Source organism: Pundamilia nyererei, unplaced genomic scaffold (assembly GCF_000239375.1).
Source record: "Pundamilia nyererei isolate P.nyererei 1_Seehausen unplaced genomic scaffold, PunNye1.0 scaffold00051, whole genome shotgun sequence".
Lineage (NCBI taxonomy): Eukaryota > Metazoa > Chordata > Actinopteri > Cichliformes > Cichlidae > Pundamilia > Pundamilia nyererei.
The window spans coordinates 1,209,868-1,227,337 of record NW_005187452.1 but is presented as its reverse complement, the minus strand read 5'-3'; the positions used below and the strand labels follow the sequence as shown (position 1 = coordinate 1,227,337).

Below are 17,470 nucleotides of genomic sequence, written 5' to 3'. Positions count from 1 at the left end.
CAGTGTATGTAGAAGAACATCTCTCATCATCTCTGAACATCTCTGGTGCCTCTCCTGTCAGCTAAGAATAGGAAACTGAGGCTACTCATCACAGTTGGTTAATTGAAGATTGGCAAGTGTTGCCTGATCTGAAGAGTCTGGATTCCTGTTGCAATGGTAGGGTGAGAATTAAGTGTAAATAACATTAAAGTATAGATCCATCCTGCATTGTAACAGTGGTTCAGACTGCAGGTGGTGCTGGTGTAATAATGTGGGGGGAATTTTCTTGACACATATTTTCTTGGGATATTTTCTGGGCCCGTTTACCAATTTAGCATAATGTAAATGACAGCCTACCTGAGTATTGTTGCTGACTCAGCAAGTCACAAAGCTCAAATCTTTTCAAACTGTTTTCTTGAACATCAGAGGGAGTTCACTGTACTCAAATGGCCTCCACAGTCACTGATCTCAGTCCAGTAGATCATCTTTGGGATGTGGTAAAAAATTGTCTGCTGCACAGACAAATCTGCAACAACATTGTGTTTTGCTATCATGTAAATATGGACCAAAATCTCTTAGGAATGATTCCAGCACCTTGTTGAATCTATGCCACGAAGAGTTAATGTAGTTCTAAAAGCAAAAGAGGGTTCCACTCATTACTCGTAAGGTGTACCTAATGAAGCAGCCAGTGGGTGGATATAAGTAACATATATTAATATTTTGACAAATTTCAGGTTCAGAGTTGTACAGATAACCAAACATAATGTGGGAAAGAGAATATAATACAAGTATAATAAGTATAATTTTAGCCCACTTTGTGTATGACTTGAATACAGTTCACATGTGGACACAGTCAGCAGTGACATAAAATCGGTCATTATTCCGAGTCTGTTCGTGATTGTTATCCAGTGTGTAGTATCAGACCGTGCTTATATTACGGTCCAGAAGAGCCCTTAAAGGACTGTTCTGATTGTATTATGATACACTGTTTGCCAACTGTTAGAGGTTTAGTCGTTTTTGAAAAGTGCAGATTTACTTTAGCTTTTACCACCTGAGACCACCATAGAAATGAATGTTAATTAATCTGAGTCTATTCTTCGTCAACCAGTAATTATGCCTAGTAAGCTTTCCCAGTATAGGAGCTGTAGTTGTAATGAGAAACATGGGCTTGATGTAGTTTTATTATAAAAAAAAAATGCCAACTGTTTTTTTTTATGTGTTGAATGTGGCTGGGAATCACAGATGTGCCGTCTGATTGTTGCGATTATGTGAACTTGAAAGCTCAGTCTGAAATTCGGTCAGTTGTGTGTGTGCCGTTCAGTGCAATTTCAGTTTTGAGGAAGTGGCAGTAATGTAGTCAAGTCTTTCTTAGCTGTAAGTCAAGATACACTTTTGGGTTTCAAAGTGCATTCGTCTGGATTCTGTGTTATTTGTGGCTTTTGGTAATTTTCATCCTGCTATTAAGAAGATCAAAATAAAAGTGGCAATTTAATTGTTTAGTTGAGTTTTTTTAATGCAGAAATGAAACATCGCTTATATTAGATTGAACATAGAGACAGTATTTATTAATAAGAGGTGTTGGCTTTCTGTGTAATATTGATGAGTTTGATGTTTTGTGTACAATATTGAAGCCTATTGTATTATTACAAAATTATTTTTCTTCTTTTTTTACATGATGACAGTATTATTTATGCTTGTTGTATTTACAAAAGTCTTATTTATAGATGATTCATTTGTCTGTGGTTGTGTTTTTATCTGGTAAATGATAAATTTGACTATCAAAAAATATTCTTCTAGTGTTCTTGTCTCTCATTTTCTTTAAGGTTTTTATTTTATTTTATTTTTTTTACCATAAATAAATGCAGTATTCTTGTGTCAAGCTAATTATGAACCAAATTTTTAAAGAATCAGACCTCTTGTAGCATTTAAAAGATCCACAAATGTACCAGATTAATCTTCAAGCTAATGAGGTTTAAATATGAATAAAATAATGTAGAAATACAGTTCCAAAAAGCAAAATAGCTTGCTTAGAAATAATCCTTAAAATGTATGTAGCACTTTAAATGTGCCTCAGTTGCTGCTTAAACACAGTATTAACAATGGTTAAATACTACTGGATGTTACATAATGAATGAAGTCACTCTATTAAAAGGGGCTCCATGGTGATCTAGCTGAAAATGTAGATTTAGGAATCCTCTTTTCTGCTGAGTTAGTATAACACAGAATTGTGCCACCAGCTGCACAGGGACTCAGTTACCACACACACAGAGTCAAAAACACAAGCACAAATACACACAGGGCCGGTGTCTCCATCAAAACTATGCAGCAGTAATTTAGTTTTGCTCCTGCGTCCCTTGAGGGGACATCAAGGCAAGTTTGAAATTAACAAAGTGGCAGTAACAAGCATGCCCTCGCTCAAGGACACCAATCTGACAAGGGCACTTCTAAAACATTCACAGCCACATTCACAGCTATTGTCAGCCACAGAGTAGGGGGGAGAGGCTGTGAAAAGAGAGCTTGTGGAGTGATTGTAAGGGACAGTATGGCCCTGAGCCACACACACACACACACACACACACACACACACACACACACTCAGGGTTTTATTAAACTCATAAATCACAATGACGACAGACGCCATCGCAGAGAGGAGACTGTCTGAACGGGAAGGTTAGTGAAATGAGCGCGCTGGGGAGACACACATACACACCTTTGTGACACTCAGACAAAACAACAATTGCGCACTCTTAGTTATCCATGCAAACCTTACCCAGACGTGACTGACTTACGATGTATAGTATTAAAAAAAATAGTGTCAAAATTTTAAGTGGTAAAACTATCAGAAATTCACTTTCCCTTCAAGGATTTCATAATTTTTGTACATTTAGGAATATCAAATCCTAAAAAACACCCAAACAGCTTTTGTTATAAGATTAATCCTGATATCACTTTGATGATATCTGCCCAGAAATCTCGACTGAAATGGTTCAAGACCGATGAAACATGATTCGTATGCACTGATAAATAAAGTAAATTGGAATAAAAAGGTATGTTTCTATCTAAATATAAATGTAAATTATGTAAATAGTTGAATATTTTTTAAGAATAACAATGTGAACTTATAAAAATGAAAAAAAAATCTGTAATTTTAAGAAAGAAGCGAAACATGCTGAGTATAATCAGACGTTTTAGTGAACACAGTGGTAGTTTCAATTGCACGAACAATGTGACTCTATAGCAACTTAATATTTGATCATTACTCAATGCAGTGGTAAATAATATCGCATTATGCATACACAATGTAGAAAACAAGAATGCACAGGCCTTTTTAAATAAACAGATATGTATTTCTTTGAGCTCATTAGCATCTGGCTGCCATATAATGTAAACATAGCCAGGGGAGGTTAAGGAGCAACAGATAAGAGACACTGCAGAAGATAAATAACTATGTGCAGAAATACTCATTTAACTCCATGTTCCTATAGAAAATAAACATTAGCAGGTTAGGTCCGATAGCATGATTATATTAATATAGGCCTTATGTTTGTATGAACAGCGTATACATCAACACACCATTAGACAAATCAATGCATCCGCATCAGGATTTTGTTCTGATTACACGTCCACATTGCACACACTTAATGTATCAAAATGTTACATCTTTGTACAAGCCGTTAGCACACGGTCAGTTCTGTCGTCATTCAGAAATGATTACCAATGAAACATGTTACATTGCTGCTGCTTTTGGAAAAGTGTGATTAATATTTCAGGACATGGTTATGCTAATTAAGGTTGTCACTCACAGATATTTTTTTGTTTCCAACCCTATATGGTATGCTTAAAACTAAAAGTACAAGTTACATTTTAAAAAAATATATAAAATCCCCCATCTTGGGAGGAAGTTTCGACTTTCCGATCTTAATGCATGTGAGGGTTATGTGCAATGTAGTCTGCTAATGTAATGTTAAGTGCCCATGTATCAACCACAACATCCGTATCGGACATTTACTGTTCTCAGTGTTGTAATGTTTATATGTTGCCAGTGCTGGCTAAAGACAGTGTGATGAAGAGCTGAAAGACTTTAAAACAGTTCACTTACTTTTTTCATATTCAAGATTTCTTTGTTTCCCTGGAACAAATTGGGGAATTTAAAAAAAAAAAAAAAAAGCAACTACAACATAATAAACATCAGCATCACTGTCGATCCAGAATTTCACAGTACACTCATCGATAAATCCCTAATTACTTAATATTTAATGCCACTCTTTACATCTATTTTATCCCGCTGTAAAATCATAACACAATTCTAGCCAACAGCGATGTGGGCAGGTCTGTAACGTGCCTCCACAATGAGCTCCGTCTTCACAAGCATTTGGTCACAATTTCTTTCAATTAAAACACATTAACGGACTGATAACCGCCAAACAAGTTACATAAGGCACTGCAACAGTCATTCAACACAACACACATTTTATACCTGTTTCAAAGGGAGTAAAGTGATGTAGTGTAGGTCCTTGATTTAGCATGAGTGTAGTGTGAAAATAAAAAAATAAATAATTAGAGTGATCTCGCACAGGCACCACTGTGAAAATAATAATAATGATAAAGCAGGAACACAAACGGTTCCTCTTACTTGTGAACTATAACAACAAGCTGACAATAAAATGTGTTCTTTCTCTCTGTTGAGACAAGAACTTGACTATCTATACCACAAAATACTAAAAAGACATTTGCTTTTACTATTTTGTGTAAATATAATTTTTTTTAGCTTCGAGCGCTGAATTATCTTCTTTGAATTCCACATATAGATCGTCTAATAAAATACCTCACATTTTTTAACATTGCAGTCCAACGCTTCACACAACTGTTTCAATTTTTGTCTTGTTTGAGGATCAAAGAGCCTGTTGAACTGCAATTAGCATAAAAGGAGATTAACAGCGTAACTTGACTGGAACTAACGGGTAAAACTGTGCCAGCTGAAGTGAAAAGCAGGCACTCATCCACACGGGGGTTCGACGTTTTTGCAGGCTGTTATCCACGTAGATTTCAGTTTGAATCGCCCGGGAACCAGAGTTATTCATTTCTGGTGTGCATGATAAATCCACTGTTGCATAGTACTGAGCTGTCATACAACTCTGTAAAGTTGTATCGCCTGCTTGAACTGCTCGCTCTCTATTGGCTTTTTAGTGTTGTTGCTTTAACAACAATAACTACTGTGTCCCAAAGTATTCTAGGATCCAAGAATCTGCCTAGAATTCTAGTGAAGGTAACACATTTAAGGTAAGTAAAAATCGATTGCACGACAAATTGCACATAGTGTCAGAGATGCTTGATATAATCGTGGCCTCTGGTTCGGGGTCTGATCAATTCCACTGCTCTAGTGCTGAACGGATGAGTCAGCCAATCAGGTGATCAATCACCAAATGGGGTCTAGTTTTACTGATTTGTTCCCTTTTTATACCATTATAAGTGAAATAGTTTGTGATAGGTAACATGTTATGACACTGTTTTAGACTAAAACATCTAAAATGACTTATATGATAATAGAAGTAACTGTTAGTTACAGATATGAAGATCAGTTTAGATCAGGTTCTGAACAAAGTAATGCACACCTGATATAGGTTATTAGAAACACTTTGAAATATCTTGGTAAATGGTTACTGTTAGTGCTGTGGTATGTTATTAATGTTAATTAGTTCATGTTTTCACATTTAGAAGTGACCGACCACTCCTTTAACCGTACCTCGTCAAACAGACTTTTGTCCTGTTCTTGTAGTGGCTGTGTGTTCCTTAAGATGTTGCGTGAGCAACATCATAAAAGGAAGAAAAAACGCATTTTTCTTTCCAGGACTGAGCCAGCAAACGATCTGATTCATGCCTAAAACTTAAAGTGCTAAAAAGATTATCAGCAATCTGTTAAGACAGCCTAAAATAAACACAAACAGAGACAGGAGGAGCATCACTGGCACCTGGCAGATTTTTACGAGGGTGAGTAATCTAAGAAAAAGAAAGAAAAGCATTCCTGCCATGACAGTGATGTTAGCGTTGGGATGTTGTATATTTATGTTGCGCTCAGTATAACATGGCAGCACTCCTGTTGTGTGGGATTTGAAGAGAAACAAACATCCTGAACCATACTTTAACAAGGCTGTTGTGGAGGCGGAAAGGGCCGTCGCTACTTTTTTGCTTCGTGTTCCTCTTTTGCTCTTAAATTCTGTTATCATGATCACCTAGAGGGTGTACCTCTACGAGATAACTTCCACCGAGAGCAAGAGAAAAGGCGCCCTCACAGGCTGCTGTCCTGGCTAGATGGCTCAGGTACCAGCTTCCTGTGTCGTGGTGAGGTGGACAGTTTGGTGGGGGAAGGAGAGGCATTTGAAGAAGAGTCGCTCCCACCGCCTTCTGATCCAGAGGGGACAGAGGCAAGGTGTGGAACTGGAGGAGCCCTCTTTCTCCCAAGAAAGCTTCCTTCCAGTACTCCCCTTTTCCTCACACCTCCATCAACCTTCACCGCGTCTCCTCCCGATGCAGGAGCCTCTCCTTCTTCTGACTGAGCATGTACCTTTCGCCTGACGTCACCTCCTGGAATTGGGCTGTCTGGAGGCTGCCGTCCAGATTCCTGACTGGATTCAGCTTTTGTGGCAGATACTCCAGACGCTCCAGCTGTTGTGTTACAGCTTGCACTTGTGGTACGGGAAGCCCACAGCTCCAAGACTGAGGCTCTCCTCTCACTGTCTTCAGGCCCAAAGTCACAAAGAGAGCGGCGGGCATCAGGGGTCTGCCCTGTGCTGTCCAGGACACCTCGAGTCAGGCTGAAGTTCTGGAAGTCTCTATGAAAGCATGATAATATAGACAGTCACCGCTAGATAGATAATGGAACATAATGCAAACAGGGACAACTCAGCATTTCCTGAACTTACATTAGTAGAGCATAATCAAATTACTATGTTATTGAAATGCCAAGCAAAGCGACTATAAAGCCAAGTGCTTCTGTTATTGTAAGGCACCACAAAGTTTCCATCTCTCCCTGCTCTGTCATCAGCCAGAGCTCTTCTTTGGCGAAACACAGCATTGTGGGTGAAGAACAACTGATTTAGAAAGTGGTTAAATCGCACAAGAAAAACACTCAATCTTGCTTACTAGTCTCAATATTGGGTTTTGTTTTTTTGGGGGGGGTTTAAGTTTTGAAATCCTAAAGTTATCACCTTAGTATACTCTTATTTGAACCCTTCTAGTATAAGTGTTTGATAAATGATATTTCACCGGTAGCTGTGGAAGGACTCAGTTCGACGAGCACGGGCCAGCAGGGGGCTCTCTCTGTAGGGTCGCACAGCTCCATATGTAGCCTGGGTCTCGGGAATGGGCTCCGGTGCCTGTAACTGCAGACTGATGACAGAAAAAGAAGAAGTCTTTTATGTTCATTCAAACACATCTTCTGATAATTCAGACGGCATATATAGGCTTGTAACCTCAATAAATGAGTGCTGCCTTTCTAACCTCGAACAGGACTCTCGGAGGCGTGTGTGGTGTAGCAGAGAGGGGGCGGGGCTAATGTTAGGTGTCGCACAGCGGGAGGTGCTCAGGTCGCACTGGTCCAACAGCTGTAGCAGCTCCTCCTCTGTAGGCCCACCTATATCTATCAGAAACGAGAGGAGCCTCATTAAAAACTTACTGTTTCATTAAAACAAACACAACATTCGCCTTCACATTTCTGGCTTTTCACTAATCTCTCTCCTTCCTCACCCTCTTTCTTCCTCTCTTCTCCTTTATTGGCGGTGTCCATCGCAGTGGTCAGGTCCCACATTTGGATGCTGCCATTGCCGTGACCTGTGAACAGATAACGGCGAGGTCGGGACCCCATTCGACTGGAGCCCTCACACTCCCGTACCATGAAGGAAGTGATGGTGGTCCCATCCACTGACTGCACTTCGCAGATCCTGAGACACAAATATGTCATTTACCGGTAGTAAATTTTAAAAAGAAGTGCCAAGATCCTAAAGGGACATTTAATGAAAGAAAAAAAAAATCATGTATGTCAGATAATAGGAAACAAAGTCAGATAAAGGTCAGGGGAGCAGAGAGGCAGGGCACTGTACCTTTTCCCAGTTGACGAGAGCCTCACAAACAGTTTGTTGGTGATGGGGATCACCTTCTGGATAAAAACTTGCTGATCATCTCTCTCTCCAAAAGGACCTGAGAATAAAAAGCCAACTCAGTGATGTTAAGATACTGCACAAATACTGCAAAAGCCACTACGTAAGGTGGTTAATCACAATTAAAGTTTCGTTTATTTCAGTGTCACTCCACAGAGCTTCACCAACGTATAGATACATTTTCAGTTAAGGTTAATAACGATGATGATGATGATGACCGGTAACTCTAACCCTATTTTGCACAGGGTGGGATTTGTTGTTTATCTTATCAGTGGTGGATTAAAGAAATTCATGTGTATTACAGTGCAAACACACTTTTTAACTCTCTCACCTATATCATTCCCAGAGCCGTAGCTCCCGTGACTCTCTGCTTCCTCCAGAGACAGAATCTTGAAGGAAGCTAGAGGGGTGGAGCCTGGCTGTGTGGAGATCATCCCTCTGAAACGGGTTACTGTCCACGTCCGAACGTGGTTGTTATCTGCACACACTGACAGACACAAATACACAACCACATAAGATGCAGGCAGCTGTTATCCTATAAAATCCTCTATAGCCCACACATAGACAGGGATACTGCCTGCAACACCTTCCTCACCTGATACCAAATGTTTCTCAGACAGCATGATCTTTGTCACTGGGCTCCTGTGCACAGTGAAGGTCTGAAAGAGCTGGGGGCCTGATCCTACTGTCTCTGGGTGTTGCACGATCACTCTCACTGCTCCACTACTAGTCCCATAGGCTATCTCGATCCAGTTCCCACTCACACCTGAGAGTAGGAGCAGTGGAAAAACAAAAAGCACAATATAAATATGTACAACTAAGTAACGGTAGTTTTTCTGTGGGAAGAAAAACTTGCCCACTCACTGGTTTTAGGTGTGAGGTAGACAGACAGTGCAGTGATGGCGTCATTGGATGGGTCGTGATAAAGCTCGGTCACCAAAAGATCGTTGTCTTTCATCCTCAGAGGAAATTTTTGCATGTCTGAAAAGAAGAAGAAGGTTACATGTTAGCGTGTCTTCTTTGGGGTTTTATAAGCCCTTCACTGAATCATTCACTGACTCAGACCCTGGAATGAAGAGAATGAATCATAGAGAATGATGAATACATGAAGCAAAAAGACATCTGTGTTTATTAGAACTGTTCCAGAATATTTTACTATTTTGTTGTTTTTTTATCTTACATGTATTCATTTTTAATCTGCTTCAGTGCCTGAAATGTTTGATAGGCACAACAGTGATCATCATGGATCAAAGTTACCAAGTTGCTCCTGGTTTGAAGAGAAAAAGCAAGGGCAGTACTGCTTGGCTCACACAGAGAGGAACACCTCTGTCTGTGGCATTTGACAAGACGTAAGAGTGATCACTTTACTCGTGCACTTAATTTCAAGTTATGTAAATAGTCATTATGTTAAACCTGGTTTTGGTTACCCTCCGTTAATTATCACAAAAAAAATTAAATGTATCATTGTTTTGCAGCAGGGGCGTCCACTGGAATAAAAAAATCCATAAACTGTGTGACAGACAGAGAAAACATAAACCTGTGTGTGTGTACCTATGTAGTAGATAGAGCCATTGTTACAGCCCAGTAGCAGGAAGGATCCTGCAGTGTCACAACTGGTGATGGGAACCACATCTTGAACCTAACAAGAAAAAAAAGGGAACTAAAAATCAGTTCAGTACTGGTGCCTCTCACTGGGAAGCAAATCTAAGTTAAACAAATGCACAATTCAATTATTCAGTATATCATTTTTAATAAACACAAACAAGGAAAATCACAAGCACTCAGCCCGCTCTGTGTTTTACTCACATACGCTCTCCTACCTGCCAGTGTTGTGTGACAGCGTTCCACACTCCAACCTTTCCTGTATGACTGGTAGCCACCAGCTGGTTCCCGATAAAGAAGAGATCGTCAACAGGTACGCCGAGGCTGAAAACCCCTGGGGCAGCGCGTGGAGAGAATGAACTTTAACAAAGTTGTAGAAAGCTGGAAAACGTGAATGTAGACTAAAGGTGGAGTCAGAGATTGAAGGAAGTTACGGGTGATACAAAATGGTATGTACGTAGACCTATTAAAAAAATCTAGCCTGAAGCTTTAAAATGGGGGGGGGGTTCTGTTTATTTGTTTTTTGTTAGCCTACCTATCTCATTACCGCTGCCTCCATCTTGGATACTCCAGAGGATGATACTGCTTTCAGAGGCGGCAGCCACCATCTTGTCTTTATCTCCGTGTGGGCCGCCCACCACCTTTGCATTCAGTGCAATACGTTCAATGGTCCAGTCAAGGTAGGGAGAGGAAAACACCTGCTGCCATCCAGAGGATTCCTTTATCCTGCAGAGAAAAGAACACAGAAATACTTTTTACCCTCTGATTATTTTTATGCCTTTCTCGTTAAGTTTTTAAATCGAGAGTGACAAACATGCACCTCTGCACTGGAACAGTTGGATTTGGTTAAGATTAAAGAAGTCTGATATATGAGCTTTCATAAATGTGAGCGTACATACCCACTCTTATTACACCTAATAACATTTTTACCAGGTTGTCCATGTTGTAAAAAATGGATATTCGCAAAAAGAAATAATATTTTGCTCTCAGTGTGGACTGTTTGCTTCAGCTATAATTAATATTTGAATCAATTTAACTCGAATAAAACCAAAGATGACAGCTTGAATGCTGGCACTCAGAAACACGAGACATAAAAGACAATGAATGCATGTGTGCATTATAAATTATTTAATGTGTCCCACTTTTGAGCTAGAGCTGTATGAGAAATGTTGTAATATTACCTGTAGCAGATTACAAAGTGCGCATAGGCTGCTACAATCCAGTTGTGGTGTCCTGCTATAATCAGCACCTTCCTAGGGTCAACCATGGGACCTGCACACACAAACAAAACACCATTAACCTCATGTCTTTCACAGCATGCTTAGCAAGACTTTTTTTCTGGCTAATTACTCATTTATTGGTTTCTAAATTACCTAAAATGTGATTCAGATCTCTAAAAGCAGCCAGACACTCTACTCTCTGTTTATTACCTCTAATATGTACATCACATGATACCATCATTAGCAAGGAGGAGACCAATTTGAAACTAGGCTACTTCAGTGACTGCTACTAACACGCTAAAAGGATGTCAGGTCATATTAGCTCCAGCAGTGATGCACACACACACACAAACACACTGTACATGAACTGAACTCTCTTACTGGCATATAGATACTGATGTGCCACACATACGACTGTATCATAACTGTCTTTGCTCCTTCACATGCAGTAGATGCACAGTTGTTGGGGAAGGCAGAAGGCAGATTCCTGTTTCTACTGACAAGTCACTTACTACAGTTCCTGCTTGTTTTTTATTCTGAGATTACACCTACAGTATATTCCACAACTGAGTTTTCACAATTTGCTATAATAGATGTAAGCACATGCAAAATCTTCAGATTATGACTATTATTCATCTTCTGTATTCAGAGAGATGTCGCAGGCTACTTGCCCAGTTTGTGGCCGTCATCTGTTCCAGGCGAGGCAGAGAAGGATGGGTGAGAAAGGGGGCCAACGCGGGTGAAGCCCTCTGCTCCACTAGGGCCTGGCCGTTCATCTGAAGCAGAGCCAATGGCTGCTGATGCGGGGCTTGATTTTCGGGCAGGGATGGCTGTCAAGATTAACAGAAATTTATAAATAAAAATTCCTGCTGACTTTCACTTTTGTGCTGTTCTAGAACTTAAAAGCAGGTTATTTCCATTTTCCATTTTTAAGATATTTTTAAATAAAACCTCAGAAGGATGATCTTTCAGTTCAGTTTCAGTGTCGCTCAGTTTCACGTCTTTACCTGGGGGTGGCAGGTAACCATGGAAGAGAACACTACCACATGATGAGCGGTCCAGTTCCTCACACAACAGCAGGCGACGCACTGCACATGTATGCACGCACACAAAGACAGAGGGGCAGACAAAAAAACAAAGCAAAAAGCAACAATATGCAAATTAGTATTAGGTCATTATCATAATAACATTAATATGGGTTACTTAATATAGTTACTGATGCTGATTTTCTTTTTCTTTACTGATGGAAATTTTCCTCAGGATCTCGTTCTTTAGTTTGTTTTGCCAAAGTTCATGTCCACTTTGATTCAAATTAGATCCAAGTACTTTGTTCTGTATATACGAAGGTGATCAGCTTTCACTGAGGTAAGCTTCCCATTTGAGTACAGAGACAATGCAGGGAAGTTACAAACACTGAAACAGGATGTAAAACAACATTAGAGTACGTGGAACTAACACTATTACAGCTGCGAGGTTGGTTAAATTGAGCCTCAAAAAAAAAACATTCACTAAAGAGCAACATTTCACATTAACGACAGCAGCTCTTTGTACTATACTCGTTCCAAAATAAACCCCAACCTACTCAACTATTATGCAATACCTGCTGATATTGGAGACATGGAGTGAACACTGCAAAATGTATTGGCTGCAAAACAGGTTTATTATAAGCTTTCCACAATGTTTGTACTCATACTTGGCTGACTCTGTTTCCTGTTAAAACTTTGTTCCACAACATACCCAGAGGAGTAATCCCATAAAACTCTGCTTCATGTCTCAGGACGCTGATGTTGACACCCCTGCAGAGAGAAACAAACAGCATATTTGTTCTGTAAGTTACGAGGAACAAAGCGACAGAATTACACCAAAAAATAGATATTTTCTGAACATCATTAAGACTGCTCACCGCAGGTCCAGTTCTTTGGTTCGGAGGAAATTCAATATTGGTGCAAAAGCTGTCGGGTCTCTGTCAATAAATATCTGAAAGGCAGAAAATCAGTTGGTGAGGACTGAAGATCCAGTAGTTTGTCGCAAACAAAAGCTGACTAACTATTAAGTCACTTGATTGGAGAGTTAATGAAAATGTCACGGCTCTGGAGAGTTACAGTGAACATTTCTGTTTATTTTCTAACACTTTTCAGAATCCACAACAAATTCTGCAACTAAAGTTATGAAGTCAGAAGTGGCCTTGCAAAAACAGCGCGTCATCCAACAGCAGAGAAGTGGATGTCAGCTCATCTGCTCATCTCAGCATCATGTATCGTACTTCAGAACAGTAATGTGTAACAGACAAAATGTCATGTCCTTTTTTCCCCCTGATGTTGGATGGTGCCTGCAGATGCTGCCCCAGTTTGGAAGCAACGGCTACTCACAGCTCCAGTTTCATCCCGAAGAGTGGAGATCCTTCCACTCAGTAAACTGGAAAAGAGACACACACAAGAGTACTCCAGTTAGCTAAAGCTCATCTCTATTTCCACTAACCACCAGTGTCACCACTACAAGCAATTATTTTACAATAACAAACACTTGGCTAGCCTGTTGACACTGAAATACAAATTATTACCATGTCAGTGTGTGCTGTTATTAACTATGACTATTAAGCTGAAAGAGTCTGCATGAAAAAAAAACAAAAAACAACTTCAGACAGCTGGCAGCAGAGCAGATAGACTGACAGACGGGCAGACAGACAGGTGCCTTGGCAGGCATTTACACTACTTGGTCAGCTGTTGTCAAACTGTGAGCCAGTCCAGTGTTTTGAGTTTGTTAGGACTCTGGTATCTGCCTAGCCCCAATCAGCTGTTTAGCCTTAGAGGGTAGGATTCCCTCTAAGGCTAAAATCTGATTTTAAAAAAGCCACACATTCCAATACCTTTATTATAACATTTACATTGAACACTTTTGCACTGAGGACTACTTTATTATGAACCTTTTTCCGGTAATAGTGAATAGTAATTCTAATCCCCTGATATTTACCATCACTGGGATTGTAGCGGGATGAAGTAGGGCAGAAATGACATAATGTAACATCCATACTTAACATTAATTATGTAATATGAATGAGCGCATAGTAATATGCTCACTGAGTCTGACTGCTATATGCATTTAGATCATTTTCTACACAGCAGCTGTAGACAATACAGAGAAGTCACACAATTTACAACTAAAGTGGAGCTTCTTATTTGGTAGCAGCAGTAAGGGAAGAGCAGTAACGCAATCAGCTCCGTGTATTAACCAAATATATCCCATGTGCTTTACAAGAGTCTGGCAGCATTTACAAACCTTGAAAAGAAAGAGTCTGGGATCCACATCAGAGTCTGTCTGGAGGTGCTGAACCTGCAGTATGAATTATAACAAAACACAGTATTGTGAAAAAATAGAAAGTTGCATCATTAAAATCGTGACTGGGCAATCTGTCGACCAAGAGGTATAATTAGTGGTCACAACAATGACTGGTGTGGCTAAAAGAAGAAGAAAAAACTGCCTTTATTATGAAACTAATATATTGTGTATTTTCAGTGTGTACATTATCCCTCGTGTGTAAGAAAGTAGGAGTAACGATCAAGTAAACAAGCTTGTGTGGTGTGTCTACTCGAGCTACATCCGTGGCTGTTTGTCCATGTAAACACACATCATTACCCACAGGAGCTCAAATTTCACAAATAATTGCCATCATCTTTTGAGGTGTCCCACTGACGAAGCTTACCTCGTCCCACCGACGTTTAACTGAATGATCTCTCCCATCGCAGGCGTTAAACTGTTACCATTTGTGGCCATGATGAAGTGAACCAGCGAACAGTCGCTGCTCCGTTATGAACGTTTCTGTCACGAAGGCTAGCTTGCTAACGCTCCAGTCCCCAGCTCAGCTGATGCCCCGACTCCTCAGCCTCACAGCCTCTCCTGCTTCCACCTTCCATAAAATATCAGTTATACACGACCTATGTGAATCGCGTTGCTATCATGAAGCCTCCGCATAGTGAGCGAAGACGGGCTGGGAGTGTTTTTTAATCAAAAAGGCAGCCACACAATAATTCCTTTATTTCCCTGCGCGCTTGTTTGCATCACTGCATAGATGTAAATCGTGGATACTAGGTTGCGCAGGATTTTAGCAACGTGAAACAGCTGTACGAGCCAGCTAAAAAAAAAAAAAAAAAGGCAAGAGAGTTCCCCTCTAGCAACTTCCGCTTTCGATGAAACCACGTGGTGCCAATCGCTAAAACAATGTTTTAAGGGGAAAATTATTTTTAATTTATAATTAATTTAGTATTGCTAACCGGCACGAGATACGTACGTTTAATTAATTACTAAAATAGTCGTATGCCATACAAGCACATATTTATGAAATTACAATGCCCAGTGAGAACTTTTGAACTTGTATCTCATATTAAGGGATCTATCTGGATTGTTGTTCAACACAAGTCGCCAGAGCAAAATGCATTTTATTTTGCACGGTAAAAAAAAAAAGAAGTGCAGCATAAAAATAAATACAAAACTATATACTTGGTAGGTTGAAAATTTGAGATACCTAACTCGGAATTTTCCGATTACTCGATTTTTTTTTTCAGTTGCGGAAATATGAATATGAAATAGCTCAAATTCAAATAATCACACAGTTTTAATGGTGTTTAGCCTCAACGATCGTGTGATGGAGTAAAAACAAAATCAAAGTATATATATCCATCTATATGTAACCATCCATTCATCTATTATATATATATTTTTTCCATGTATATTTATATATTTATTTATTTTATTTATTTTTTCTAAAATATTAAAAATCTATATATTGTTCTTCTTTTTTTATTATTTAATTTGTTTTATCAGACACAACATTTTGTTTCTTTCTTTGTGTGTGTCTGTTAGATCATGCGTTGTTAAGTTTGGATAAAAATATTAACCACTCCCACACAACATCGAGGGGAATTATGGACCCAGACACAGCTAAATTTCGAACTCCGGCCTAGTGCTTTGGACAAAAATAATGTAGCCTTTTTGTGTAACATTTTTAAACAGCGTTATTCGACGTACTCACCGCTCTGCGTTTTCTGTGCGCAAGCAAGCGCTCCTCAAGTGTTGCCCCGCCCCTCCCACTTATGCTGTGCGAAAGGGACTTGAAACCCTGCAACATTTTTTATGGCGAACTAACATTTTTTATATTGCCGTCTCTTTGCAGCTTTTCCATCAGTATGTAACCCTGGGCTGTTTGTTAACTTTGCGGTGCTCTCGTGATCCACGGTAAGACGTTAGTATGTTGCTGTTCAACTTTTTATGTTGGCAATCTGTTTATTTACCTTTCATTAGCTTGTTAGCCTGGGGAAAGTTAGCCAAGGAGTGGGTGGTTGAACTTTAAGCTAACATTGAACACTAGCAGGAACCTAACCAAATAAGTTCACTTACACGAGTTATTTAGTCTCCTGTAACAGTAATGTCATTTTGCGTCTAAGCTATCAGTAAAGCGCAGGGCTTCCTCTCTCAGTAACTTAAACACATAATTATAGGTAAAGAAACTAGAGTCGGAGAGGAAATGTGAATTACAAATTTTGCTAATGCATCCTGAATGCATCTTAACTTCTTACTACTTGGAAAGAATTGTAGCTAATTTATTAGCACTAACGACTCATCCATTCTTCGTGAAAACACCTTTGGATGTTGAACAGCCATTTTTAATCAATACAGATGTTATTAACACACGATATGGACATAAATGGGAATGATTCTCAACTCTTCTACCTCTTAGAACACGTTGTCCTTGTTATATAAAAAAAAAACCCATAGAAGCCCTCTCACGTTCTATACATATGTGTTATTGTTTACAGTCCTCCCTTCTGATCGCTACGTTGTTGAAAAGCCTGCCTGAGAAGAAGATGGATGTGTGACTCGTTCAAACAGAGAAAGGAGAAACAAGAAAGAGACATTGTGTCACTTGTTTCAACTCAGAACCTGTGTGTTATGATGTCTGAGTCAGAGGAGAGGGGAACTCCCTGTACTGAGGGAAAGCCAGAGCTCACATCAGGAAACATGTCCAGTACTACCCACCAGGTACAAAGTGGACCCTCTGTGTCTCCATCTGTGTCCTCTGTCCAGCCTAGTACTATCTCAGCGACAGAGGATGAGGACGAAAGTGAAGATGAATCATATATTCTGGAAGAGAGCCCTTGTGGCCGCTGGCAGAAACGTAAAGAAGAGGTAAGGGTGGATCATTGAGGTAAACTATAAAATGAGGCATAGATGAAAACAAAATGCTGGAGAGAATAAAAAAAGATGACGAAAACACAAAACTTGAGGAAGGTGTTTTTGATATCTGCTTCATTTTGGTAGTAAAACATCTGACCTCATGAGCCTCTCTTCCCTTTAAATGTAGGTGAATCAGCGTAACGTCCCAGGGATTGATGCTGCATACTTGGCTATGGACACAGAAGAAGGAGTGGAAGTAGTTTGGAATGAAGTTAAGATCTCAGAGAGGAAAAATTTCAAAATGCTGGAGGTGAGGCACATTGTTACAAAGTGATCAGGCACATTGTT

General features: G+C 39.7%; 2 protein-coding genes across 2 annotated transcripts in view; one reads left to right on the top strand and one right to left on the bottom strand.

Moving 5' to 3' along the window:
* Nucleotides 1-4,135: 4,135 nt before the first annotated feature.
* Nucleotides 4,136-15,066, bottom strand: kctd3 (potassium channel tetramerization domain containing 3). The gene is made up of 19 exons (XM_005733309.1): nt 14,655-15,066; nt 14,231-14,284; nt 13,324-13,369; nt 12,858-12,931; nt 12,692-12,750; nt 11,962-12,042; nt 11,626-11,784; nt 10,916-11,006; nt 10,270-10,460; nt 9,953-10,068; nt 9,684-9,771; nt 8,997-9,113; nt 8,728-8,898; nt 8,464-8,619; nt 8,076-8,172; nt 7,723-7,916; nt 7,477-7,615; nt 7,243-7,365; nt 4,136-6,809 (listed from the first exon to the last, which is right to left on the bottom strand). Exons 1-19 carry the CDS (start codon nt 14,723-14,725, stop codon nt 6,266-6,268), a joined length of 2,571 nt encoding a protein of 856 aa, XP_005733366.1. The 5' UTR covers nt 14,726-15,066; the 3' UTR covers nt 4,136-6,265.
* Nucleotides 15,067-16,002: 936 nt separating this feature from the next.
* Nucleotides 16,003-17,470, top strand: part of LOC102197755 (nuclear receptor-binding protein-like) — a 9,059-nt gene continuing 7,591 nt past the window's right edge. Inside the window, exons 1-3 of the mRNA XM_005733406.1 lie at nt 16,003-16,183; nt 16,765-17,134; nt 17,310-17,432. Coding sequence (XP_005733463.1) covers nt 16,817-17,134; nt 17,310-17,432 — 441 coding nt within the window. The 5' untranslated portion in view covers nt 16,003-16,183; nt 16,765-16,816. The remainder of the gene's footprint in view (nt 16,184-16,764; nt 17,135-17,309; nt 17,433-17,470) is intronic.